The 27408-nt window shown below is 65.7% G+C and overlaps 1 protein-coding gene across 1 annotated transcript; it reads right to left on the reverse strand.

Moving 5' to 3' along the window:
• Nucleotides 1-344: 344 nt before the first annotated feature.
• ECEL1 (endothelin converting enzyme like 1) lies at nt 345-26702 on the reverse strand. Its single transcript, XM_084640011.1, has 18 exons — nt 26571-26702; nt 24190-25092; nt 14415-14483; nt 12590-12700; nt 11746-11838; nt 11288-11412; nt 9692-9914; nt 9245-9343; nt 8622-8696; nt 6769-6872; nt 5919-5977; nt 5179-5230; nt 4581-4648; nt 4020-4144; nt 3460-3525; nt 2964-3059; nt 2398-2474; nt 345-1585 (listed from the first exon to the last, which is right to left on the reverse strand). The coding sequence occupies exons 2-18, from the start codon at nt 24943-24945 to the stop codon at nt 1486-1488; spliced, it is 2298 nt and encodes a 765-aa protein (XP_084496137.1). The 5' UTR covers nt 24946-25092; nt 26571-26702; the 3' UTR covers nt 345-1485.
• Between the last annotated feature and the right edge of the window lie 706 nt (nt 26703-27408).

A 27408-nucleotide genomic window follows, 5' to 3' on the forward strand; every position in this document is an offset into this window, starting at 1 on the left:
TGGGTGCTGTGTGTCGGGGGGATGAGCTCCAAGGGCACTGTGTAGGGGGGGCAGTTGGCTCCAGGGGGTGCTGTGGTGGGGGGATGGGCTCCAGGGGGCGTGTTCTGTGCGTGCGTGGGCGAGAGACTGCAGCCGGCCATGTGGGGAGGGGGGGTGGACTCCAGACGGCTGTGTGTGTGTGGGGGGGGTGAATGGACTCCCGGGGGCCCTGGGGGTGTGTTGGGGGGACACACCCGAGGCTGGTGTGTGAATGCTTCCCCCTCCCCAGCCACCGCAGCAGTGGGGCTGCGCACAGACTGGGGTGGCCCCCCCCTCGCCCCGGCTGCCCTGCACCGAGCCACCCACACGTACAGCGCCGGCTTTATTGACCATACCGAGCAGCGACACATACAGCGAGGTCTGTACAAGAGGCACCGAGCCCGTGGGCGGCGCGGCTCCCCCTCCTGGCTGTGGCCGTCCTGCCTGATGTCCCAAGGGCGCCTCCTGGTGCTGCCGTCCGGCACTGCACTGGGGTGAGGCGCCGAACTGCCACGGGGCCCCCAGCTGAGTCAATGCCCAGGAGTGCAGGTGGCAGGGGGTGGAGCCAGCTCTTCGCCCGCAGCCCATCCACTGCCACCCTGGGCGCGAGCATGGGACCGCAGCTGTTTGCATGGTGCTGGGGGGGGGGCACTGGCAGCTGGCGCTGTTCAGGGCTGCGGGTGGGCAGGGGGATTTCTCACCCACCTGTCCTCCTGGAACCCCCCCCAGCCTAGCCCTACAACTTCCCTGTGGCGCGAGCACACGGGGGCCTTTGCGCTGGCAGGTGGCTTCCCTGCGGGCCTAGGCTTAGGCCTCTGTGCCCGGCTCTGAGCCCATGTCGCCCTGGATGGAAGTTATAGGGCTGGGTGAATGGGGCGTGGGCTGCAGCCCCCGCGTTCTGCCCTGGGACGGGCACCGCTTGCTTCCATATGTGGGATCTTCCAGCCGGTTTGAGAAATGGCCCCACAGTAGCTTTTGGCCCCTCCGTGCCAGCAGCACTGGGGCCTGTCCCCTGCCTCCCCCAGTTCTGGTCCCTCCCACTGTCCCTCAATGGTGTTTTGGGGATCCCCTGCGGCTGCGCCGCTGGCAGGCTCACTGGGCCGGCTCCTGGCTCGGCGATGGGGAGCCAGAGGAGGGGGGGCTGGCTCCAAGGCCCGGGGGGGGGGGGTGGCAGGACACACCCAGCCAGAAGTGGACCCAATCTGTAGTTTCCCTGCTGCCTGTCGCATCGGCCCCCGAGGAACTGGCCAAAGGAGCCTTCGCCACCTTGTCTCCAGCTCTGTCCGGCATCTGTCCCTGCGAGCCCCGGCCCTGCAGAGGAGCCCAGAGGGTCTCCCCGGTGCCTGGCTGGTGGGCAGGCGGATGGCAGAGAGAAGCAGCAGCCCCTGAAAACAGCGGGATCAGACGGACGGCTCGGCACACGCAAGGCAAAGGGCAGCGAAAGGCATGGCCACGGGGCGCCGGTGCTCACCACACGGAGCACTTGTGAGCTGGGTTCATCGGCGAGTTCTTGGGGCAGTGGAAGACCCGGCCGAACTCCTCGAACTGGGAGACGCTGCCCAGCACCCTGGGGAGTGGAGAGAGGGCTCAGGAAAGGGTGGCTGGCAGCCCAACGAGGGCAGCGCTGCACCTGACACAGTAATGCAGCCACCTCTGAAGCAAGAGGAGGCAGCTGTTAGCAGCGCTGTCCTGTAGGACGGGGAGAACTGCCCAGCGGGGAGTGGGCAGTGCCAGGGTTAACCCCTTGTCCCTGGCATATGCACAGTGGGGAGGGGCCGCTGGCTCTGACTGGGCCGGTGGCCATGGAGGGGCAGCAAGGGCAAGGGGCTGGCAAGAGGAACCAGTCCAGTAGGTTCTCTGGGCTGCCAGTCTAGGGCACACTCAGGTCCTACCCCCTATTACAGCCTTGTGCTGCCCCCTGCTGGCCTGGCCTGTGCTCCAGCCGGGGACCCCACTCCAAGCCCCCGGCCTTGGTTCACCCATCTTGGGTGCTTTCAGCCTGACCTGCCGCTGCCCCTTCCTGCCCCATAACCCTGTGGGCTCAGCCCCAGGGCAGGAGCAGCCAGGCTGGCCTGAGAGGCCCCAGCACATGCGTCCCTCCCCTCCCAGCCTGCCCAGTGCAAGGACTGGTTTAACCCTTTCTTTCCCTCACTGGGGCAGGGCACCCGCTGCCCTCCCTCCCACCAGCCCCTGGCTCCAGGCCTGTGCACCCTGCGCCCCCTGCTGGCAAGTTGAGCTCCAAGTGGAGCTGGGCCTGCCCTGAGGAGCAACCAGCCAAACCCACGTGCAGCAGCTGGGGGTCCCGAGGCAGAGGGCAGAGCAGAGGGACTCGCCGCACCTCCTAGTGGCCACACCCAGCAGGTGCAGTGGCCCAGATACCTGTACTGTTCCGGGGCGTGCTTGTCGGTCAGCACCTGCAGGTAGATGGACTGCAAGCGCCTCTTGATGCACCAGTTCTGCGGATGGGAGAGAAGCCACGGTGAGCGCCACAGCTGGGGTCGGGGGAGCCGGGGGAGAGCCCGGGCTGGGGGGTCCGGATGAGCACCACAGCTGGGGGGAGCTGGGGGGAGAAGGGACCCGCCCCCCAGCAGCAGAGTGGAGACTAGCAGGGGCCAGGCCAGCAAGGCAGCCAGGGGCTCCGAACGACCAGCCAGGGGCTCCCAGCGGGATCTTTGGGACAGGAGGCAGCCAGGGTGGGGCACGCGGAGCAGGCGGAGATGAAACAAGTTGGGTGGGTCCCAGCCTTGCCTCGGGGGGAGCTTTGTCCCCATCTAACCCCCCCCACTCCGCTCTGCAGTATGGCCCCCCTGGGTCATTTCTGCTCAGGGTGCCAGGGGGCTGCGGGTCGGGCAGAGCTGGGGGTGGGGAGCCCAGGGCGGAGGCAGCGTGGCGGCGGCTCTGGGCCCCTCGCCGTGCACTACCGCCCCCTGGTGGCGGCGTGTTACCTGGGCGAAGGCGATGAAGAAGAGCTGGTCGTGGGTGTATTTCAGGCGGTGCAGGGGGTGCTCCGGCCCGTGCTCCCGCACCCACTTCTGATAGGCCTGCAAAACACAGGCCCGATCAGCGCGGGGGGCATCCCACCCCCAGCCGCCCCACCCTGTCCCCAGGCGCTCGCAGGCTGGGCCCATGCAGTGTGGGGCAATGGGTCTGGCTGGGGGTGGCAGGAGGGTCTCGGCTTCTCCCAGCTGAGGCAGAGGGGCAGCTGGTGGCTACGGAGCTCCCAGGGGGTGGGGGCGCTGTGCTCTGCTCACAAGCCCCGGCGTGGGTGGGTGTGGGGTCCCCTAGAGTAATGCCAGCATAGCCTCCTCCCAGCCAGCTGCTGCCCCACTGGTCTCTCCCCCCCCCCCCCCGGCCGTTCTCCAGTTGCTGCCCTGCAGGTCTCCCCAGCCATTCTCCATGAGCTGGGGGAGGGGGGTGCTAGGGGTGCCCTCCGTCACTTACATAGTAAGCCAGTTTGAGCCCCCCCATGTCGGCGATGTTCTCCCCCAGCGTGTGCTTCCCGTTCACCTGTGGAGAGAGGAGCAGGGGCTCATACGGACCTGGCCGGGTGTACCCCCAGCCCTCCAGCACGCCACCTCAAACTGGGGGCCCATCCCAGCCCCTGCCCCACCAGCCCATCTCTCCGGGAGACCAGCCTGAGGGGATCAGCCCCGGGCGCTGGCTGAGGGAGGGGGCACCTGGGGGGGCTGCATCGCCTGGAGCCAGCACCCTCCCCCTCATGACGTAGATACTAGAGAGTAAGATGAACTGCCCCTTCCAGAAACAACCCAGAGCCCCTGCTCTCCCCAGCCGCCCCCCGCCGGGCTCTGGCTGCTGCGGTCTGTGTCTCACTAAGCTGTTCACAGCAGAGCCCTTCTGACCCCATGTGCTGCGGGGGAGCAATCTGGGGCAAGCAGAAGTGAGGGGCACCCCAGGGCCAGGCCTGGCCCACCCAGCAGGGAGGGGCACCCTGGACGCAGGCCAGCCCCTCTCCCCCGGCAGCAAGGGGCGCTCGGGCTCACCCGCTGGTTGTAGACGGTGAAGTTGTCGTACAGGTTGACGATGCACTGGGCCTTCTTCAGGAACTTGCTGTAGGAGGCCTCTGTCCACCAGTGCACCAGGTTCCCGTGCCGATCGTACTGGCCCCCTGCGGGCACACGGTGAGGGTGGAACGGGCTCGGGCTCATGGGGCAGAGCTGGGATTGGAACCCTGTCCCCAGCTGTAAGCACCCCTCCCCGGCTGGTTCTGCCCCACCCTGCCCCAGCCCCACAATGACTGAGGGCCACACAGGGAGCTGTTTGCCAGGCCCCGGTAGTGAGTGCACTGTCAGCCGAGGGCCAGGCTCTGCTCCTGGACCAGCCAGAGGGAGGCGCCGCTCCAGAAAAGCCAGGCTGCCCAGGGCTTATCCCATGCAGCTGCCACCTGGCCCTTTGCATCACCTTCACCCTTGGGGTCCTGAGCCCCATCCCCATGCAGCCACGGGGCGTCCCCAGAGAACAGGTGCCACGCCTCGGGGCAGGCACTCGTGGGGTCCCAGCTCTGGCCTGGAGCAGCAGAAACAGGGCGGGGGGAGGGGGCTCACCCCAGTCGTCGTAGCCGTGGGTCAGCTCGTGCCCAATGATGGTGCCGATTCCACCGTAGTTCAGAGACCTTTTGGCAGGAGGGGACAAGACACGACCCCATCAGCAATGGGAGGGTCTGAGCACCCCCTACAGCACAGCCTGATCAGCTGAGGCCTCCCCCGCTTCACAGTGCCCCATCAGCAATGGGGCAGGGGGCGTCTGAGCACCTCCCCCCCCCCACCCAGGACACTGCCCCATCAGCAATGGGGGAGGAGTCTGAGGACCTCTCCCACACCCAGACGCCCCGTCAGCAGCGAATGGGCAGATAGCAAGGGAGAGGCTGACACGAGCCCACCCACGGGAGGGGCGCTGACCTCCTGGGTGTCTGTGGCCCAAGGGGCGGTTCTGGGTGCGCCCAGCCCAGCAGGGACAGTTCTGAGCTACCCCCGCAGGGTTTGGCTGCAGAGAGCCCTGCTCGCTGCTTCACCCCAGGGCTGGGATCCTCCACAGGCACAAGGGGCGCCATGGTCCAACCATGGGCCCCCCAATCCCCTGCTCCCCTTGCGCTGGCTGGAGGGGGGGGGCAGTGTGGAGGTACCTGCACAGCTCTGTACTCACTGCGGGAACTCAGGGTCGTACAGCGTGGGCTGGAGGATCCCGGCGGGGAACACTGCGGGGAGAGGAGGGAGTGTTATGGGGAGGGGGCCCCTCACACTGCCCTCTCACCCCGAGCAGGGCAGGATCCCAGCGAGGGGACCCTGCCTGGGCCAGGCACACAGGGCTCCTACTGAGACCCAAACTCACCCTCCCAGCTCTAGACAAATACACCGTGGCGTGGGTCAGCCCCCAGCTCTCTGGGATGAGGGAGACTCCCTGAGGCAGCCATGCTCTGTCTCTCCTCCCCTGCCCAGTTTTGCCAATGCCCCTCAATCCTGACCCGCAGCCCCCTGCTATCCTGGCCCTGCCCCCACCTCCCCAGCTCTACTGATGCCCCTCAATCCCGACCCGCAGCCCCCTGCTATCCTGGCCCTGCCCCCACCTCCCCAGCTCTGCCGATGCCCCTCAATCCCGACCCGCAGCCCCCTGCTATCCTGGCCCTGCCCCCACCTCCCCAGCTCTGCCGATGCCCCTCAATCCCGACCCGCAGCCCCCTGCTATCCTAGCCCTGCCCCTACCTCCGCTGATTCCCCTCACTTTCAACCCGCAGGCCCCCCCCACCCCCCATTACTATTTCAGTCCCAGTCGCACCCCAGCTTGGCTGCTGTACCACCCCCTGGCCCTCCCCAGTCTGGGTGCCCCCCGCAATGATCAGAGCAGACACGTTCAGAAGCCCCGGGAATGCTGGCTATCAGCCATACCCATCTGGTTCTTGTTGGGCAGATAGTAGGCGTTCAGGGCCTGCGGGGGCAGCAGCCACCTGCAAGGAGACAGCCAAGACACCGAGATCAGCACCCGGGCTGCGAGGGCCAGGTGCCCCTGCAACTCCCCCTGCCCCAGCACACAGGGGAGTCTGAGGGGTGAGCTGGGAGAGGACAGAGTGCTGGGAGGGGCAGCCTCTGACCCCTAATACCCACAGGATGGTGCCAGGCTAGGCTCTAGCCTGGCCTCCCTCCCCCTGGGCACAGGCCCCCATGTTCAGAGGGGCCAGGCTGGCCAGTCCAGGTCAGCTACCTGCGAAAGCTCTGGGGGCCACGTGCCGCTGGATCTGGGTGGGGTCAGCACCCCCTCGATCAGCCAGCCTGACAGGCAGTCTCGGCCCCTGAACCCCCCACCTCAGCCCAGATGCCCTGGTAGGTGGGCACAAGTTGTGAGGCATTTGCCTGTCTGTGCGCACACTGACCACTAGGGGCCGGCACACCCCTCGGGGAAATGCCTTGATTTCCAGGGAGAGGAGCAGTGTGGCGGCTGGACCCCAGCAGCAACCCCTGTCCGGACAAGGGGCCTCCTGGCTACAGGGAGCAGAGCCTCCTGCAACAGCCAGCGTGGAGCACGCCATTGTCTCTCGGCGAGCCGGGGCTTGAACCAGCACTGGCAGCCTTGGGCTGGCCACACTCGGAGTCCCGCCTGTCACAGATGGATCCCTAAAGACCCGCGGCCGACTCTGCTCTCACAGCAGGGGGTCCACAGAACCAGTACCCCCTTCTTCCCCTGCCCAATCCCCTCTGGAGGGGCAAAGCGCAGGCCCCAGCCGGGGCGATGGACACCTACGCAGACTTGTCCACCTCCTGCCGGATCTTCTTCACCGACAGCTTGATGCTGAACTTGATGCTGTTGAGGATGTTCTTGAAATACGTCTTCTCATGGACTTCGAACTGTGGCGGGGGACACAGCCCAGGTCAGGCGGGAAAGGGCCGGGGGCTTCTCCCTGGGACTCCTTCTCAGCCAGCCCCCCTGCCACAAGAGGGGAGCAGGAGCCGGAGTTGGGATGTCCCGTCCCCTCCAGCAGGCTCCCAGCCCCCGCGCTCGGCTGTAGCCCCGAGGCTCCCTGGTCTGCATGCAGGCTCATCCCCATCCCCCGGGCAGGGACCTAGGATGGATGGAGGGTCCCGTACACACTGAGCACATGCAAGAGTGTCTCCCTCTGGGGCCGGCGCCTGGGAGCGCACCCTGCTGACAGAGCGGGTGCCCCCGCATGCCCAGGTAGCCATGGAAAGCGCTGTTGTGGGGGTGGGAACAGCATGAGGGTGGAGGTGTCTCAGCCAGAGCCAGGGGAACTCAGGGAGCAAAAGACTTTGGGAGGGTCCTGAGCCCCACGAGATTGCACTCCCCAGCGAGACACCTGCCGCAGGCTGACAGAGCAGCAGCTCCTGCTGGCCAGGGAGTCCGGGCAGGGCTAGGGGACAGAGCCATGGCAGGCCAAGGGCCACTGGCTAGAGCAGGAGAAAGGGAGGGGTACTGCTGGATCTCTCCCAGCCTGAGTGTGCAGGTATCCCTGTGACGTTATGAGTGTAATATAATATCTCATTGAAAGGTGACACAGGGCCAGAAAGAGTTAATTAACTCACAGACTGAGGTGACCCATGGCCAAACTGTAAAGACTTGTTAGGAAGAGATGGAAATGAACAGAGCTTTGAAATGCAAGCCTGCATTGTTAGAGATAGAAGGATAGCTGTTTGCTCAGGGCTTGTGAGGTAAGCAAACAAGTCTTGTCTATTGCTATGGCTTTGATTCAAAGATCAAAAAAGGAATATTAACATTTAGAAAAACACTTGAGTGAAATAGTCAATATGTCTCTTTGAAGGTTGGGGTAACCTACATGTGAACTACAGTATTTAATGGATAAATTACACTGTGCTAATTGCCATGATGTTTAGGAGAAGGAAAATTAAGCCTATTGTTTTCTCAGGCCAAAAGGCTGCTGGAAATATATAAAAACCCTGGGACACGATCCTTCTTCATCTCTGTTCTGCTTTGGGTTTCAAGAGGGGGAAACCCTGAGCCATAAGGATTGAGATCCCCAGTCACTGACTGGAGTCACTCTGAATATGGACATTGGACTATAACCTCTGGACTATTTCTAAAAGGACTTTGGGCAACTACAAGCTCATCTCTGCTCTGTATCTGGACCTCAAGAAATTGAACTCAAACCTGTCTGTATATTGATCTTTCAACCAACTCTCTCTCTTTTCTTTTTTAATAAATTTTAGTTTAGTTAATAAGAATTGGCTATAAGTGTGTATTTTGGGTAAGATCTAAGTTATCATTTGACCTGGGTCTGGGGCTTGGTCCTTTGGGGTCAGGAGAACGTTTTTCTTTTACTGTGGTGTTGGTTTTCATAACCAGTGATCTCCATAACAAGTGGCACTGGTGGGGATACTGGGAAACTGGAGTGTCTAAGGGAATTGCTTGTGTGACTTGTGATTAGCTAGTGGGGTAAACCCGAAGTCTTCTCTGTTTGGCTGGTTTGGTTTGCCTTGGTGTGCAAAGGAACCCCAGCCTTGGGTTGTAACTGCCCTGCTCTAAGCAATTTGGCCTGAATTGGTACTCTCAGTTGTGTCCTGCCAGAGGCAGCTTCGTTGCAGTCCCTCTAGGGGTGCAACGCAGGCCCCTCACACACTCGCCTCGTACTCCTTATCGATGGCGTCCGGTTTCAGCAGGAAGTCCGGGTACCCGATCATCACCATCATGTACTGAAGCTGCAAGGAGAGCACACGCCCAGGTCTGAGCCTGCTCTGATCTCCCGGGGGCTGATGGGTTTGTGTCTGAGCACAGCACCGCCCCCTACTCGATGCAATGACAGACTGCGGCGTTGCTGCTCTTAGCTCTCTGGGCAGAGGCCCCTGTGCTGAAAGGGGCAGGCGGTCAGTCCTAGCCCCAATTCTGCATGCAGGCGCTGGCCTGTGGCTGCAGCAGCCGGATGGCAGCACCGTCCGTGCGGAGGTGGCTGGCCAGGTCTGTATGCGTGGCTCACCCTGTGGACGGGCCCAGCCAGCCCAGAGCAGGGCTGCTCTCTGCGTGGGTGCGGGGCCTTCATGGGTTGGCTGCCAGACAGCAGAGTTTCCTTCTCCTGGCTGGAGAAATCCACTTGCCCAACGTTGGGACTGACGAGGCTACCTGTGGCCCAGGCAGTTCAGAGCCCCCCTCGCCGTCTGAGCTCCATCCCCCATCCCCCCGGGAGTGCCCCAAGCCGTGGTGGATGTTGCGATTGGCTGGCCAGGCTAGGCTCCGCCTCTTGGTTTCTCACCTTGGCTCTAGCCGCTCGTTTGGTCTCTTTATCCATCCAGTCAAGCTCGTCCAGCCGCTGATCCAGGGTGTGCTTGATGTCCTCCACCAGCTGCTGCACCTGCTCGGTGCAACCACGCCCGGGTCACAGCGTTACCAGGGTTCCTCGTAACACACGCCCATGGCACTGGGCCCGGGGTGGGTACGAACCTCCCCTAGAGAGCCGCTTCCTCCATCACTGCCACGCCCACAAATGGCTTAAGCCACGCCCAGTGGTTGCCGGGTAACAGGGCCGGGCCCTGAGCGCGCCTCCAACCACTGGGCATTTGGCCTGAAGATGCGCCGCTCCTGTCTTGTGTTTCACTGGCCAGGGGGGTGGTCACTGGTGGGATTCCCCGCCTCCCTCCAGCCCGGCTGGATCCGGGGCGGGGCGGGGGGAGATTCGCAGCCCACCCCTGGCTGTGCCTACCTTGGCCTTGCTGGAGGAGGAGAAGTGCTCCTCCACGAAGAGGGCCCCCAAGGCCATGCCGAAGTGCTTGTTGGCCTGGCTCAGGCACATCTTGTCCAGCTCCAGCTGCTTCTCAGTGCCCTCCATCTCCCGGGAGAGCTCGTGGATGGCGTCGCGGAAGGGCGTGGAGAGATGCTCGCTCAGCACCACCACAATACGCCACAGCATGTAGTTGTGAAGGATCCTGGGAGGGGGAGACATAGGGACCGGCCAGGGGCTGGGAGGGGGAGCATGTTTTATACCCCTGGGGGTCTGAGCCTCTCCCTCCTCTGTCTCAGGGGCTGCGGGATGGGGTGGGGAGCAGGGGGGGAGAATGGGGAGCGGGGATGCCAGGAAGCATCCCCCTGCCTTAAGTGATGGTGGAAGCGGTGGCATTCCCAAACCCTAGTTGCAGGGAGTTCCCTGGGCTCTGCCAGCACCCCCGGCTGGCCAGTGTGCTCAGAGACCGGGGGGGGGGGGGTCTAGGAGGAGTTCGCTGCCAGCTCTGGGCTGCCGGGGATGCCCAGCCAGGACATCTGAGCTGCAGTTTTAGGGAATATCCCATGAAAGCCCAGACATCGGCTGGCTTGGCACCCTGCACGCCGCTGAATTGCCTGTGTAATGAATTGGTTTAGCCGGATGATTTGTAATGCATTTGATTAGCTCTGAAATGCTATATTTCACTCGCTGGGGGCGCGGCCGGGAATGGGGATCCCTGGGGGTGGGGGGTGCAGGAGAGAGCTGGCGGGGGGCCCTCTGGGTGGCCATGGGGTGTTTGTGTGTGTGCTGAGGGGGATTCCGGGGCGTGTGCTTGGCTTGTAGCGGGGTATGCCTGGGAGGGGAGAGCCCAGACATGGTGGGGGGAGGGCAGGGAAGGGGAAGCTCACCCTGCTTTTGGCCATGCTGGGGAGGGGGGGCTATGGGATGAGGCAGTGCAGCTCTGTGAGCCTGGCAGGGATGGGGGGTTGTATGCTATGGTCTCCTGCACCCCAGCAGGCAGCTGCAGCAGCCCATTGGCATTCAGGAGGCAGGCGAGTCCCGGCAGATCAATGGCCATTAGTGAGATGTCCTGTCTGTACCGAAAGGGCCCCTAGCCCATGGAGCGGATCAAAGGCAGCGGATGCAGGGGATTCAGCTGACGATGAGCCACGCCCATGAATCCCCACCGCAGAAATCCCTGGCCAGGCCTCTTCGACCCTGAGCCAGGCCCATCAAGGTCTCCTCCTCCCCGCCACCTTGTTGGGAAGCCTGAGCAGGGGACGGGGCTTCTCCAGGGGGCACCTGGGATCTGCCCCTCTACCAGTCTCCAATCCCATCTGTGTGCCCGAGTGAGGGGCCCGGAGATGCCTGGAGTGCCGGAGTGGCACTGGAGCTGGGCAGTGGCTGTGGGAGCAGGGCAGGGTGGGGCTCCCTCCGCCCTCCCACCCCACTCTGACCCCAGGGTGTGACCAGCATGCCCCAGAGCCCCACTGTCCCCACAGAGCCCTGCTACCCAGCCGTGTATCAGGAGCATGTGGGACGAGGCATCTGGTAGAGCCCTGCACCCTGGCAGTGCCCGCTGTGCCCCGCTGGCCATACCTGCTGGGCGTGCTGTGGATGAGCTCCGACACCTTCTGCATGTAGTCCGTGGCCAGCAGCACCACCTCCTCCTCCTCGGAGAAGTTATCGTGGAAGATCCGATCCAGCAGGCGCTTCCACTTGAGCTGGGGGGTGGGGGAGAGGGCGCTGTGACCAGAGGGGCCTTGCCTTCTCCAGAGCCCCACCACGCTCTGCGGCTGGCCCAGGCCCTGACTCCACGCCCCACGGGCAGCGATCCAGCCTGGGCTTGCCCCACCACAGTGACCTAACACAGCCCACGTCTGGGTGCCCCTCTGCAGTCTCTGAACTGGTGCGGATGGTAGTGCCCTCCAGAATGGACTTGGGGGGCAGCCCTCCTGGGGGAGAAGAAGAGCCATGAAGGCATTTGTCTGGGCACCTGTGAACAGAGGGGCTTCAGCTGTGCTGCCCCTCCCCCGGTGCCCCGGCAGGGTACTCACGGTGGGGGTGATGAGCTGCAGCTCCCTCAGCGACACCTTGTTGTACATGGTGCTGATGTCCCGGCGCAGGTCGTCATACTCGGAGACCGTGATCTGGGCAGGAGAGACGCATCAGGGCCGCGCTTTGCCTGCGCCACCAGGCTGGGGGGTGCCACGGGGCCAGCCACGGGCAGGGAGTCTAGGGCTAAGCATTCCCACTCGCCAGCCTCACTGCTCCCCTGACCCCCCAAAGGCCTGGGGCCCCTCACTCTTTCCCCAGCCACATGGTGGTGGGAGGCGGATGCCACCCTGGAGCGCTCATGGCTGCTCCCCGCTATCCTGCAGGGTCCCCTCTCCCAGCACCCTGGGGCGGGTGCAACCCAGTCAGGCTTTGCTGCTCTTTGATTTCCCTTCCGCAGCTCGGCGGCTCCCCAGCGCAGGAGGCTCCTCAGCCTGGCTGTACCCAGCCCCAGGGCAGTGCCAGGGTGTGGGGACAGGCAGCGACCAAGCTGTGGGGGCTCGGCAGGCCAAGGGGCTCCCGCTTTGGGAATGAAACCGCTTCCTGTAACAGGGACTCACCAGTCAGCCCCAAGCTCCAGGCACCAGGCCCCCAGCATGTCCCCTCCCTGCCCAGGGACCCCAGTGGGGACGTACCCCACCCACACACTGGGTGCGCTGGGCTGCGACCTGCTCCCTTGAGAGGCCAGAGGCTGGGCAAGCGGTGCTCAATGCCAGCATGGGGTCGAGCCCTTGGGCCCCGGCTGGGCCCCCACCTTCCCCACATGGCTGTAGGGGGTTAGTTCCTTGCAAGCTGGGGGCCACCTGTGCCCGAAGACTCGTGCCCATGGGGCTGGGAAGGACTCACGTTGGCCAGTCTCTGCTCCAGCTGCAGGATCTCCTCCGCCTTCTGCGCGACATGCTCCGCTCCCAGCAGGCCCAGCAGCCGCTCCATGAACAGGCGGTACGCCGCCAGGATCTGGGGGCGAGGCGAGGGGTCAGCCCCCGCGGGGGGTGCAGCGCCATCCTGGGGCGGGGGGGCTCGGACCCAGGGGGATCAAGGGGTCACGCCTGACTGGGGGTAGGGGGAGAGGGCCGAGTGTGGGGCAGGCCCGGTGCGGGGGCTGAGGGAGGGGGAGCACGCCTGACTGGGGGCAGGGGGAGAAGGCCGAGAGGCGGGTCAAGCCCAGTGGGGAGGATGTTAAGGGGGGGTGTCAGGCCTTGCTGGGGGGCGGGGTGAGGACTGAGGTAAGGGGGGGCAGGCCAGGTCGAGTGGGGAGGAGGCTAAGGGGGGGTCAGGCCTGGCTGGGGGGGCGCAAGGGCTGAGTGGGGGTGAGGGCTGAGGGGACAGGCCTGACCAGGGGGAGTGGGAGAGGGCCGAAAGGGGGGCAGGCCCAGTGGGGGGCTGAGGGAGGGGGCGCATGCCTGACCGGGGGGGAGCCGGAGAATGCCGAGAGGGGGGCAGGCCCAGTGGGGGGCTGAGGGAGGGGGCGCATGCCTGACCGGGGGGGAGCCGGAGAATGCCGAGAGGGGGGCAGGCCCAGTGGGGGGCTGAGGGAGGGGGCGCATGCCTGACCGGGGGGGAGCCGGAGAATGCCGAGAGGGGGGCAGGCCCAGTGGGGGGCTGAGGGAGGGGGCGCATGCCTGACCGGGGGGAGCCGGAGAATGCCGAGAGGGGGGCAGGCCCAGTGGGGGGCTGAGGGAGGGGGAGAGGGCCGAGAGGGGGGCAGGCCCAGTGGGGAGGAGGCTAAGGGGGGTCAGGCCTGGCTCAGGGGGGAGGGCTGAGGGAAGGGGGGGCAGGGGACACAGCCCTGGCCGAGGCGGGAGGGAGGGGGGGGAGGCCCCGCATGGGGTGGGGGGGTCAGCCCCCCCCCCACTCTAGCGCCGTTTGGTGACGGGATTTCAGCCTGTCTGCTCCAGAAGCTCCAAGCCCCCTAGAGCTCCTGAACCCTCTGATTGGCTGCCTGCCCTCCTAGCCCGCCTCCTGGGGCTGAGCCACCAATCAGCTGCTGTGGGCAGAGCTCCCTCCCCGCCCCGCTGCATCCCCAGCTAGCGTCACGGGAGGGCGGAGCTAAAGAGCCCCGCCCCCTCGCCACCCCCTGCAGGCCGCAAGGACAGGACAGCGCCTGCCCCGGCCAAGGGGTGAAGGGCCAGGAGGAGCCGAGATGCGGGGTGTGGGGGGCTGGGGGCAGAATCAGCGGTCAGGCAGGTGGGGCGGGAGCTCCTGCTGCAGGGGCTCGAGTCACTTCCCCCACCCTCCCCCCATCTCCCTGCAAACACCCCCCACACCTGCACCCCACACACCCCCTCAGCCCCACACCTCCCCCCTACACACACACACACAAACCCTCCACACACAGCCCCCACCACCCCCACACAGGCCGGGCTGGGGGAGAGCACACAGACACACACACGATGGGCAGGGGGAGATCACACATGAAACAACAGCCCGACAAACACAACACTTGACCTTTTGTTTAAAAATCTCTCCTAATCGTTGGGGCCAGTCCGGTGACTTCTGGGGTCAGACTCATGATTTCTGGTGGTTGGTGACACTGCGGCTGCACCAGCCCCTCCTCACCCCCACCCGGCTCAGCCGCCTCACGGGGCAGGTGGGTGCAGCTGGTGCTGGGCAGGGGCTGCTCCTCTCTGACCCACCCCCTTCCCCCCCGGGTGATGTCAGCCCCCCTCACCTTCTCGCTCTCCTCGTCCTGCCCCAGGTACAGGGTTCGCTCAGGCAGCGTCAGCCCGTCCTGGTCAATCTGCAACAGAAGAGAGGAGCCGTGTTTGTGCCCGGCCTGGGCACCCTGAGCCCCCGCCTCCCCGGTCCGAGGGCGGTCTGGGGTCCCCTCCCCTCCCTGGCTAATGGAGGAGCAGGGAGAGGTGGGGGCTCAGCCTGTGCGGGGGCCCTTTGTGCCGCCAGGGTCTGTCTGCGAAGGGGGCGGGCGGCTGTGCTTTGTCTGGGGCTCGGGCAGGAGGAAGGCCCTGCGGCCAGGGCAGAGTCCCAGGAGGGAGATTTAATGTGGGGAGGGGCTCCCCTGGGTGTACTCTGGGGCCCTGTGGCGTGGCTGGCTCCAGTCTAACCCCCCATCGCGCCCCAGTCTGGGTAGGGCCAGTGGGACTCTCTCTGGTCCACACCCCTGTGCTCAGCCCTCCTGCTCCCAGGTGGGTCCTTCCCCAATCAACTCACCCTGCCGGGAGGGCCAGACTGTACCAGGTCTTCCACCTCAAAGTGCCACATGGCTGGGCTGGAGGGTGCTGAGCGCTGCTCCGCCAGCCTAGCCACAGACCAGCCCACCGAGCAACCCTACAATAATGGACCGGCCCTCCGAGCAACCTTACTTTAACGGACCGGCCCTCTGAGCAACCCTACGATAACAGACCGGCCCTCTGAGCAACCCTACGATAACGGACCGGCCCTCTGAGCAACCCTACGATAACGGACCGGCCCTCTGAACAACCCTACGATAACGGACCAGCCCACCAAGCAACCATACAATAACGGACTGGCCCTCTGAGCAACCCCACGATAATGGACCGGCCCTCTGAGCATTCCTCCAATAACAGATCAACCCCCCCTGTGACGAAGTGGGACTGTTCTTAATGTTTCCTCTGAATACTGTAGGGGTGCCTCAGTTTCCCCTGTGCATTTCTTAAGTCTCTAGGTGGTGGGATAAGGGGGCGTAATTGTTGCAGAGCAAAGGGCCAGGGTACATAAATGGCCGACACTCTGTCTCCTGGCAACGGATGGCCTGGGCCCTTCCCCCCTGCAAGGTGAGAGCTAAAGGGGTTGGAGAACAAAGAAATCTGGTGACCTCCTGGCCTGGGAAAGGGACAAAGCCCAGAGGAGGAGGGGCTGGAGGATGAGTCAGTTGGGGGCTGGCTGGGGACATGGAGTGAAGGGCAGACGTGGTTGTCTGGCTCCCTGCCCCCCCCAAAATGGACCCAGCTGAGGGGTCCTGTTCTCTGTGTTAGACCATGTTCCAGTCGTCTAATAAACCTCTGTGTTACTGGCTGGCTGAGAGTCACGTCTGACTGTGGCGTTGGGGGGCAGGACCCTCTGGCTTCCCCTGTACCCCGCCTGGGCGGACTCGTGTGGGAAGCGCACGGAGGGGCAGAGGAGGCTGAATGCTCCGAGGTCAGACCCAGGAAGGTGGAAGCCGGGTGAGCTGTGTGTCCTGCAGACAGGCTGCTCCCAGAAAGGCGACTGCCCCAGAGTCCTGCCTGGCTGCGTAGGGAGCAGTTCCCGAGCATCGCCCGGGGACTCCGTGACACCCTCCTCTTCCCTCCAAGCAACCCTACAATAACAGGCCAGCCCTTTGGAGCACCGTTTGCAGCCCAGTTACAACTAATCAACGCTATGATAACAAAGGAGCACTTGCCCGCGCCCGCGGTGCTCCAGGCACCCTCAACACAGCGCGCTTGGGGCTGAATAAACCCAGCTCTGAACAGTACGTCCCAAACCTCCCAAGGGTCCGTTATCCGCACGCTCCAGCTGAGCCGCCAGCCCCTTTAACCCCCTCCACCCCGAGCCCCAGCCAGTCCCCGAGCCCCAGCCAGTCCCCGACCCCCGGCCGACCCCTTTTGTGATCCTGCCGCCCCCTCAACAGCCCCCCCACCCCCCGTCCCCGGTGCCCGCCATATCGGGAGCCTTCCCCAGGCTGGCTCCGAGCTCCCGTCCCCGCCTTCCTGCCAGCCCTTTGTCCCAGCAATGCATGATTTCCCCCCTCCCTGATAAACACCCAGAATTTAATTTCCCGGCAGAACCCTTTGTGCTAATGACTCAGTGGGTGAAACTGTCCCCGGGAGGGGCCCATGCCTGGGAGCGCGGGCCAGGCCCGCCCCGTGGGGCGCCCCCCCAGCCCAGCCCTGCTGCCCACCGCCCGCCCGCTGGCCATTTTCCAAAAGAGAGTCTCTCCCGGGAAGAAGCAATCAGCTAATGGCGCTGCCCTCCTGCCATCAATCGCAGGGACAAGCAGCTGCACTGAAAAAATTAATCTATCCCATTGGGTCAGCCCGACCCTTCTAACCGCGCCGGGCTGGGGTGAGGGCTGCCTCAGCGGGGATGCCGGGGGGGCCCTTTCTGGAGCTGCTGGGTCTCGGCTCACCACCCCTAAAGCCGCAGGTTCAACCCTGCATGGGGCTGGCTGCTGTGCTGCCCCCTGTCGGCCTAGGCAGTTAGTGCACGTCAATGGGGAGTTTGGATGAGTCCCTGGCACTTTTCGAGTGCGCAGGGGTTTCCCCCGCATCCCCAATCGCAGCTTGCCTGCCTTTTCTTTTGTGCTGTGTGTTGGCTGCTGCCATCCTCCTCCCCAGAGGTGGCTGCATTACCCTGGGGTCGCCAAGGGCACTGGGGAAGCGTATGACACTGAGAAATGCCCTCCAGCCCTCTGTCCCCCGGCCTGGTTCGCCCTAACCCCTCCCCTCTGGGCTCTCCAGGCTGGGGAACAGACGGAGCATGTTGCTCTTCCTGAATCATTTAGTGGGGGGATTCATGGAGGGGGTGCAGGTAAATCTCTCCCAGTAGCCTCGTGGGCAGGGCACTGGGCTGGGACTCAGGAGACCTGGCTTCTGTTCCCAGCTGTCACCGCCCTTCTTGGGCCAGTTACGTCCCCTTCTGTGCCTCAGTTTCCCCTCCCACCTTCTGTCCTGTTTAGATTGTGAGCTCGGTGGGGCAGGCGCGGTCCCTCACTCCCTGTGTGCCTCTGTGCAGTGCCCAGCCTGACAGGGCCTTGATTTCTGGGTGTTTCCGTAACAGTGAGGACACATCTATCCCAGCGCTGTTCCGCCCCCACCCCCCCGGCCCATTTCTCGACCCCACCGCAGCACAGAGCCTGAGCAGCCATCCCTCGTGGGCTGCCCGCCCTGGGGCTGGGCTCTCCCCACCCAGGGCATGTGCAGAGACCCCTGGGCCAAGCTCCACCCCTTGGCTGCAGAGAGCTCCCCCCAGAGCCAGGTGTGCCACACGGACTGAGGCTACCTCGCCCAGCAACGCCCTCCCCCCCCCGGCCTGGCCCTTTAAACCCTCCCATCCCCTGGGGAGTGGTGGGGGATACCCCAGGGCGCTCAGACACGCTGCCAGCCTGCAGCGGGGAGCAAAGGGCCGGTGCCCACAGGAGCGGCATGAGGGAGGGGTACATACGAGTGGGTAAGGCCTCCTCGAGCGCGAGGGAAGGGGAACGGCCAGCACCGGCTAGCTGTCAATTACCCACCCGCTGGTGGGATCAGAGCCCCCCCCCACACACACACACCGCGGAGCTGGGCAGACAGCCCCAACAGCGCCCCCTGGTGCTGGGGCCAGTGGGGTCCTTTACCTGCTGTGCCGGCTGTGGCCACTAGAGGGCACCATGCTCCTTTTCGCACCACTACAGCTCCTCAGGGCCCTTGGGCTCAGCCCCCCCCCGCCCCCACTGTAACCCCAATGGGGGAGCAGCCTGTGCTCTCCCGGAGCCCCCCCACCCCCGCCCCGCACTCCTGGCAAAGCCCTGCCCTGGCTGGAGCCTCTAGAGGAAGCTCAGTGCCCAGCAGGGGGCAGGGCTCTCTGGTGCACTGGGGGGTCGGTGGGTGGGCTCAGCCGGGCGTTAGAGGTGCAGGCCTCGTTCAGCCTCTCCTGGGCCTGTCGTTCCCGTCCTGGGGGGAGCCGCACGAGGCTGCTCAGCTGCTTCCCCGCACCTCGTGGGCCCGCACTGCCCCCCACCCGAGGCACCAGGGCAGCCTCTCTGCAGCCGACGGGAGGCACCAGGAAGCTGTGGTCTGAGCCCCCAGGCACTGCGGGGGGCTCCGTTCGGTGCAAGCTCCAGGGACGGGACCGGCCCCTGCCCCGAGGTCCCTCATCTCCACTGACCCCAGCCCCAGCCATAAACTCCCCAGACCAGGCCGCGGCCCCTGGAGCCAGAGCACACAGACCTGAAAAGGACACACGTGTGGAAACAGGCCCACGCATCCACTTCCCCAGCATGCACGTACACACCCGCACGCACACAGCACCCATGCAGCCACACTCCCCCGTGCACACTCTGCCCCAGTGCACACACGCTCTCACACTCCCCCCCAGTGTGTGCTCGCACAGACAGCCCCCCCTAGCAGGCGTGTGTGCACACACTCCCCCCAGCATTCACATGCCCCCCCCGTGTGCACGCTCGCACGCACACCCCAGCGTCCGCACTCACACATTCCCAGAGCTTGCACGCCCCCGCACACACACTTGCACGCCCACCCACTCCTGCGCCCACGCACCCTCCCCCATAATGTGCACAATGCTCTCCCAGCGTGTCTGCACACTCACAGCCCCTGTGCACACCCGCCCGCACCCACACCCGGCACACACACACAGACGCTCTCCCAGCACGTACGTGCACGCAGCCTCTCTCCTCCGTGTGCACGGCTCTGCCGACTGCCTGGAAAATTGCCTGCCACGCTGCTTTGCTAAACACTGCAATTGTGCGGAGGGAAATTGCCTTTCCAAAGGTCCCCTCCTGTCGGAGTCACATTAATTCGGGTATAAAAGCCGCTTCTCCGTCGGCGTGGCGCCCAGCATTGCTATGCAAATAAAAGGCCGGGTGCCGAGCACGGCATCCCACGAGCCCCGGCTGTGTCCTTGCCAGTTCGTTTTCCAAGGTAATTCGACAAGAACTGGGAGGCTGGGAGCCGGCGGCCCAGCAGGCCTGGAACCGCCCTGCCCGCGTGGCCGACTCCGCCGACTCCGACCACAGCGGGGAACCCATGTCCAGGGGAATAGAGCCCCCCGTGTATTAAACAACACCCCCAGCAGTGCAGGCCCCAGCCCCTGGCCACTACTCGGGGCCCGGTGCTGGGAATGAGCTCCGGAGGCGGGCAGGGGATGGCCGCACAGACGGGGGTGCAATCCGCTGCCAGGGCCCCGCCGACTCTATTTGCTCTCTACATTTCGGAGCCACTGATTAACGCGGGCAAATGCCTTCCTAACCAGGGCTCGGGAGGGGGAGAGGCTAGGAGAGCGGGTGGGGAGCACAGGGCATGCCTTCCCCTCCACACAGCTCTGCCAATGCCCCTCACGCCTGACCCGCAGCCCCCTGATATCCCAACCCTGCCCCCACAGCTCTGCCGTTGCCCCTCAATCCCAACCCTCAGCCCCCTGATATCCCAGCCCTGGGCTCCTACCCCAGATCACCCTTTGCCCCTAATGATTCTGCGCGTTGCACGGAGCTGCCCATCTCCCCCTCCTTCCTGGGCAATGCTCCATGTCCTGGTCCCCTCTTCCCATGCCAAGGAGCCTGCTTCCCTGCTTGTCAATTTCTCCCTGCTCCCCCATTTCTTGGGTACCAGCTGCCTGTTTTGCAAGCAACCCAGCAGGGCCGGGCCGGGTTCTGACCCCATTTACACCAATTCAGTGTGTTCCTTCCAGAGCCAAGTGAGACCAGTAGGGGGAGCCAAAGACCAAGACATTGCCGGGTAGGGCTGAGTGTGTGTCTGCATTGCCCTCTGCTGGGTGGAACTGGAACTGTCTGTCTGTGTGTCAAAGGCCCTATGCTGACTCCTGTCTCTGGAGAGCTGTGAAGCTCTAGGTAACCCCAGTTGTGTTCCAATACACCCACAGCTCCTGTTCAGTGCAGCAGAACTGGGGCTTTCCCCTCCCATCTGACCAGGGCCCTGTGAGCCATGGTGCATTGAGTCATTTTGCTTCCTGTGCCTGTAAATGTCTTAGTGCTGGGCTTGTGTGCTGGGGCAGAGGCCCTTTGGAGGTCAGCCTCACTATGAGACACCCACACTGCGCTCTTCCCCCCGGGGGTCGGGGGGGTTACCAAGGGCTGTGGAACAATTTACCAGGGGTCGTGGTGCATTCTCCGTCGCTGGCAATTTTTAAATCCAGATGGGATGTTCCTCTCGAATATGGGCTCTAGGAATTGTTCTGGGACAGTTCTCTGGCCTGCGCTTTGCGGGGGAAGGGATCAGATGAGACGATCACAATGGTCCCTTCTGGCCTTGGAATCTATGAGACTTTACTTTGGTTCTTTCTTGGTTCATTGTTTTCCCTTGATGGAAAAGCCAAATTGGTTGGAGCTGAAAAACTGGAGCTGGTTCTTGTATATGGGGGCCTGAGCCCCCCGCCCCAGGGCTCTGTGTGGGTATTGGCAGAGCAATGCCAGCACCGGGCACTCACAGGGCCCATCTTGTGGCATGCAGGTGACATCCCTTGATGCTGCAAGGGAGAGGGACTCAGGGAGGTGGATACTCATGACACATGGCCTCTGCCCCAAGGGGAGGGAGGCACCTTGGGCAGCATCTCCTGGTTGATTGCCCGGTGCCTCTGGCACACAGGCCTGATCTGTGTGTTGATTTGCTGGCATGAAGGCTCCTGCTGGGGTGGTCCCCATAGGCCACCCCCACCTGCAGCCTGTGGGGCATGGCCCAGGGTGTCGGGGGCTGGGGAAGAGCTTGGCTGGGAAGGAGACCATGGGACAATCAATGACACTAACCTGAGTCTGGGATGGGAGCCTCTGATCTTTGAATAGGGCTCCAGCACGGCTGCCTGACCAGAAGGGGGACCAGGACCAGAAAGCCTGGGCTAGCAGGGGGCTGCGGGTTGGGAGTGAGGGGCTCCGGCAGAGCTGGGTGTGGGGAGCGCAGCGCTGGCACCAGGGGGCTGTGAGTTGGGAGTGAGGGGCACCGGCAGAGTTGGGTGTGGGGAGCCCAGGGCTGGGCTAGCAGGGGGCTGCGGGTCGGGAGTGAGGGGCTCCGGCAGAGCTGGGTGTGGGGAGCCCAGGGCTGGGCTAGCAGGGGGCTGCGGGTTGGGAGTGAGGGGCACCGGCAGAGTTGGGTGTGGGGAGCCCAGGGCTGGGATAGCAGGGGGCTGTGGGTTGGGAGTGAGGGGCACCGGCAGAGTTGGGTGTGGGGAGCCCAGGGCTGGGCTAGCAGGGGGCTGCGGGTTGGGAGTGAGGGGCACCGGCAGAGTTGGGTGTGGGGAGCCCAGGGCTGGGCTAGCAGGGGGCTGCGGGTTGGGAGGGAGGGGCTCCGGCAGATTTGGGTGTGGGGAGCCCAGGGCTGGGATAGCAGGGGGCTGCGGGTTGGGAGTGAGGGGCTCCGGCAGAGCTGGGTGTGGGGAGCGCAGCACTGGCACCAGGGGGCTGTGAGTTGGGAGTGAGGGGCACCGGCAGAGTTGGGTGTGGGGAGCCCAGGGCTGGGCTAGCAGGGGGCTGCGGGTCGGGAGTGAGGGGCTCCGGCAGAGCTGGGTGTGGGGAGCCCAGGGCTGGGCTAGCAGGGGGCTGCGGGTTGGGAGTGAGGGGCACCGGCAGAGTTGGGTGTGGGGAGCCCAGGGCTGGGATAGCAGGGGGCTGTGGGTTGGGAGTGAGGGGCACCGGCAGAGTTGGGTGTGGGGAGCCCAGGGCTGGGCTAGCAGGGGGCTGCGGGTTGGGAGTGAGGGGCACCGGCAGAGTTGGGTGTGGGGAGCCCAGGGCTGGGCTAGCAGGGGGCTGCGGGTTGGGAGTGAGGGGCTCCGGCAGAGCTGGGCGTGGGGAGCCCAGGGCTGGGCTAGCAGGGGGCTGCGGGTTGGGAGGGAGGGGCTCCGGCAGAGCTGGGTGTGGGGAGCCCAGGGCTGGGCTAGCAGGGGGCTGCGGGTTGGGAGTGAGGGGCACCGGCAGAGTTGGGTGTGGGGAGCCCAGGGCTGGGATAGCAGGGGGCTGTGGGTTGGGAGTGAGGGGCACCGGCAGAGTTGGGTGTGGGGAGCCCAGGGCTGGGCTAGCAGGGGGCTGCGGGTTGGGAGTGAGGGGCACCGGCAGAGTTGGGTGTGGGGAGCCCAGGGCTGGGCTAGCAGGGGGCTGCGGGTTGGGAGGGAGGGGCTCCGGCAGATTTGGGTGTGGGGAGCCCAGGGCTGGGATAGCAGGGGGCTGCGGGTTGGGAGTGAGGGGCTCCGGCAGAGCTGGGTGTGGGGAGCGCAGCGCTGGCACCAGGGGGCTGTGAGTTGGGAGTGAGGGGCACCGGCAGAGTTGGGTGTGGGGAGCCCAGGGCTGGGCTAGCAGGGGGCTGCGGGTCGGGAGTGAGGGGCTCCGGCAGAGCTGGGTGTGGGGAGCCCAGGGCTGGGCTAGCAGGGGGCTGCGGGTTGGGAGTGAGGGGCACCGGCAGAGTTGGGTGTGGGGAGCCCAGGGCTGGGATAGCAGGGGGCTGTGGGTTGGGAGTGAGGGGCACCGGCAGAGTTGGGTGTGGGGAGCCCAGGGCTGGGCTAGCAGGGGGCTGCGGGTTGGGAGTGAGGGGCACCGGCAGAGTTGGGTGTGGGGAGCCCAGGGCTGGGCTAGCAGGGGGCTGCGGGTTGGGAGTGAGGGGCTCCGGCAGAGCTGGGCGTGGGGAGCCCAGGGCTGGGCTAGCAGGGGGCTGCGGGTTGGGAGGGAGGGGCTCCGGCAGATTTGGGTGTGGGGAGCCCAGGGCTGGGATAGCAGGGGGCTGCAGGTCGGGAGTGAGGGGCTCCGGCAGAGCTGTTGCGGAGGCTGTCATGCCACCTGGCTGGATGACCTCTGGCTTTGCTGAGCCCCCTCGGCCCCTCGCGCTCTCATAGCGATCGGGGCTGGGCAGCGAACAGCACACCGCGAGTGGTGCAGCCAGGCTGGCTGTTTCCGCAGCTCGGCGTGGAGGGTGATTGGAGCCGCTAGCTGGCAGGCTCCGGTCTGGCGCGGGCGTTTGCAGCCGTATATTATTAGCACAGGGCTGCAGCCATGGGGGAATGGCCTTGTGCGAGCTCCTCTCCCCTGGGAGCTGATGGCAGGAGGGCAGCACGCGCCACACCCAGAGATCTGCTTTGTTAGGGGATGCGTTGCCCATAGCAACAGTGCCATGCAGCAGGAGCACTCACCCCACCCGCATAGGGACCCCATGGCACACTCCAGGCATAGGCACCCCTCATCCCCTGCTGAAATGCAGCCCGCTCTGGGGTGGGACCCTCCACCACCATAACGCCACACAGTCCAGGCTGGGACAGGAAGGAGACTCCTGTGTCCGGCTGAGTGTGGTGGGGCAGGGGATTTCAGACAGGCAGGATCTAATTACAGGACTCCCGGGATCTATACAGCACTGCAGGGCTAATGCCTCCCAGGGGCAGGGCCCCTGGGTCTTTGAGGAACACACGTGAGCAGCCCTGACTCGGAATGGAGAGCGCCCCCTAGTGAGTTACACACTCTGGTCTCTGCATCCAGCACCCCCTAGCACCACACTGGGGCACGGGGGGCAGTCCTGGCTGTGAGGGGAGAGTGCCCCCTGCTGGGGCCACCCGTCCAGCGCCCTGCAGCCCAGTGCCCCCTTGCGCCTCGCTGGGGCCAGCCACTGTGTTGCAACGCCCCAAGGAGAGTCACCCAACCCGCTGTGGCCTTCCTTCGAGGTCTCCCATTCAAGAACAGACCGGCCAGAGCTCCAGTGACCTTAGCCGGAGGCGTCCTGGCTGCAGCTGTCCTGAGATGCCCGGCGGGCGTGCCCCGGGCCTGGCGCCCCCAGCGTGGGCTCACTCACCCGGATGACGTAGCGGGAGGAGTTCTTGTCGTCCAGGTTGACCGTGAGGGAGAAGAGCGCGGCCGTGCTGTAGACGCCCTGGGTCTTGTAGAGCAGCTCGTTGAAGTCGGAGCGGGCTTGCCGCCCCGTGGCCGGCCCGTCCCAGCCGCCGCAGTCCGCGATCACCTCCAGCAGGGGCCGCGGCCCCAGGCGGTCGATCTCGCCCATGTCGAGGCAGGAGCGGAAGAACTCCTTCACCTTCCTCTCGGCCGAGGCCCGGGAGCCCCTGCGGACGGGCTGCTGGAGCAGCTGCCGGAGCTTCTCCTCGTTCTGCTCCCCGATGGTGGCGATGATGCCGTAGTGGAGCTTGTCCTCGGGGATGCTGTGCCGGTGGAGCCAGCTGCCGCAGGCGAAGGAGTAGAAGTCATTGCAGGGGTCGATGGTGGGGTCAATGTTGCTGGCGATGAAGAGGGAGGCCTTGAGGAAGGCCTTCTTCTCCTGGCAGTCCTCCCGGCAATGGGCGGCGCGCTCCATGGCCAGGTACTTGAGCAGCAGCACGCAGCCCTGGATGACGCACAGGCCCGCCGCGAAGACCAGCCCCGAGAGCAGGCAGATCTCACGCCGGCTCCAGCGCGGCAGCCCCCGGCGCGGCTTCTTGGCCCCGGCCCCGAGCTGGAGGCTGAAGCCGTTGGGCAGGGTGCCGCTGTTGTACTTCCTGGCACACTTCACCTCCTGGAACTCGTCGTAGTGGGCCGTCAGCGAGTAGGTCTTCTCCATGCTGCCGGGCCGGGGGGCCGGTGCCGCGGCCCTGCTCAGGGAGGAGGTGCTCAGGGCAGACGGCGAGGGGGAGAGCTCATGTCTTGGGCCCCAGGGAGCGGACCCAGAGCCCCGGCTCTTCCTGCAGCCCCTGCCGAACAGCCGTCCCTGGGGGGAGGGGAGAGTCTGTCAACTGGGGAGGGTCCCCGCCCCTCCCCCGCTCATAGCGAGTCTGAGCACGACCCGGCCTCGCCCGGCTTTTGGCATCTTGCCAACAGGGTGCCTGGTCTCTCCTCCTGCTCCCCCACCCCCATCTGACCCTCGGGTCAGGGTCGTCCCCTGCATGGCGGGGCCTTGGCTTGGGTCTGGCTCTTTTATCCAGCCGGAGAGCCAGGGCTTCTCCGTCTGAGCCAGGTCTCCCCCTTCCCAGCCCTCCCCCCTGCCCTGGCCCTGGCCACCGGGCCCTGGCGGCAGGCAGGATGTGGCCCCAAAGGAGGTGAAGCCCTGGGTCACTGTGCAGGAGGAAGCAGGAGCTGTAAAGGGACTTTGAAAGGGGAGCGAGTCCCCTGCCCGTCGAGCCTCGGCACCCCCTGCCTCTGGGGCCGTCTCGGCTCCGAACGGAGGGGGTGTCCCCAGCAGCTCTGCCAGGGTCTCGTCCATCCAGGGGGGAAGTGCCCAGGCTGGGCCCTGTCGCGGGGCCTGACCAAAGTGCTGCTGTGGGCCAGGGGACCCAGGGAGCCAAGGGGGCAGGCGGATTCCCCACGGGGAGGGGACACTGGGTGGACCCCAGCCCGGTCAGCTCTGGAGCTGGGGACAAGGCTCAACTTGTCCCCCTCTTGTGTGTGTGTGGGGGGGCGGCTTGGCTGAAGCGGGGGGGGGCGGCAGGCGGGGGAGGCTGTTGGGGGGGTCTCGGCACAGACTGGTCAGAGACCCCCAATTCCAGACGCTCCGTCGCCTCCTCGCAGCGCTCCCCAGGGAACAATGAGCGGGCGGGTGGCCCGGCTCCCAGCCCTGCCTGCCCGGCCGAGGAGCCCCGCTGGGGCGGGGCCGGGAGCTCCCCTGGCCCGGCCCTTCGGGCCCAGACCCCCGCCCCCGCGGCCGCTGCCCCCCAGCGGGGCCCGCCCGCCCCGTAGCGCCCGGGCGCGGCGGGCCGAGGGGAAGCGGAGTCTCGCCCCCGCCCGCGAACTTCCCTCGCCCGGCGCTGTTGCGCCGGGGAACGGAGCCGGCGCCGGGAAGTTGAACTTGCAGCCGGTGAATTCGCCCGGAGCGCGGCGGCTGCAGCTCTCCGGCGCCCGGCCCTGGGGGGGACCCTCTAACGCCCGGCCGGGGGCGGGGGCATCGGGACCCTGTAACGCCCGCCCGGGGGGGGCGGGGACCCTTCAGCGCCCGGCCCGGGGGGGGGCGGACGGGACCCTGTAACCATCGCCCGGGGGGGGACGGAGACCCTCGAGCGCCCGGCCCGGGGGGGGCAGCGGGACCATGTAACGCCCAGCCGGGGGGAGACGGGACCCTCCAGCGCCCGGCCCCGGGGGGGGGGACGGCAGCGGGACCCTGTAACGCCCGGCCGGGGGGTGGGGCACGGGACCCTCGATCCCCGGGCGGCGGGACCCCGGCGCGGGCAGGCAGGGGCAAGGCGCGGCGCTTACCGGGGGCTGGAGGCAGCGGCAGCCAGGGATGCTCTGGGCGAGCGGCTCTCGGCTGCCTTGGGAGCGGGCAGCTCCCCCCGCCCCGCACGGTACCTGTCCGCGCCTGTGCTCAGAGCGCGGCTGCTGCAGCTGGGGCCGGGCGGGGGGACTCGCCTCCAAGCCTCGCCCAGCATCATCCGGCCTCCCCCGCGGCTGGCCAGGGGGGCAGCGGTCTGTCCGCGGGCACATGGGCCGGGCCGTGGCTCCTGGCCTCACCCCCCACGGCTCGGAAGTGAGCTATGGGGCAGCCTGGCCAGCTGGCGGGGGGGTGGGCACTGCTGGGGCATGGGGGGAGGCTCAGGATTCCCCCGGTGATGGGGGCCCTGTGTCCCCCCCCCCCCCCGGCTGGCAGCTGCCTGGGAAAGCACCTAGAGCCACCGGGAAGCTGGCATCTCCCAGGTGGGCACTAGGCGGGTTTGACGGGCACTGGTGGGGGCTGGGGCCCTGCATTGGTACCGTCCTTCTCTGGGCTGCGGTGACGGGGGGCTTGTGGGGAAGTCAAGGCCAGGCCTGACCACAGGTGTCTGAGCGGCAGACTATGCCCCTTGCCCCGGCCTGGGCCACGCTGAATCCAATGGCACAAAGGGAAAAGGCCAGGAATATTGAACTGCATTGCAGCTGGCTGCCCACCATAAATATCCCGCTGCTCCTGTCATGGGGGGGGGAGCAGGGAGATTTATAGCCCATCAATTACCGCGGGCGTCACTCGCCTTCCTGGGGAAATCACGGGGCTTTTAATATTAACATACAGACGCCCATCCAGCTCCAAGTGCCCCTGGCACTCTCGCCCGCACATCCC

This window comes from Lepidochelys olivacea (assembly GCF_965140295.1).
Source record: "Lepidochelys olivacea isolate rLepOli2 genome assembly, chromosome: 9".
NCBI lineage: Eukaryota > Metazoa > Chordata > Testudines > Cheloniidae > Lepidochelys > Lepidochelys olivacea.

Bases quoted from the DNA above. Each gene is read 5' to 3' on its own strand.
- ECEL1 (XM_084640011.1), bottom strand. From the start codon at position 24,945: ATGGAGAAGACCTACTCGCTGACGGCCCACTACGACGAGTTCCAGGAG. The intron at 14,484-24,189 runs GTGAGTGAGCCC...CTTCTGTTGCAG, and splicing joins CCTCCCGCTACGTCATCCGG to ATTGACCAGGACGGGCTGAC. The intron at 3,526-4,019 runs GTGAGCCCGAGC...CTCTCTCCACAG, and splicing joins TCACCGTCTACAACCAGCGG to GTGAACGGGAAGCACACGCT.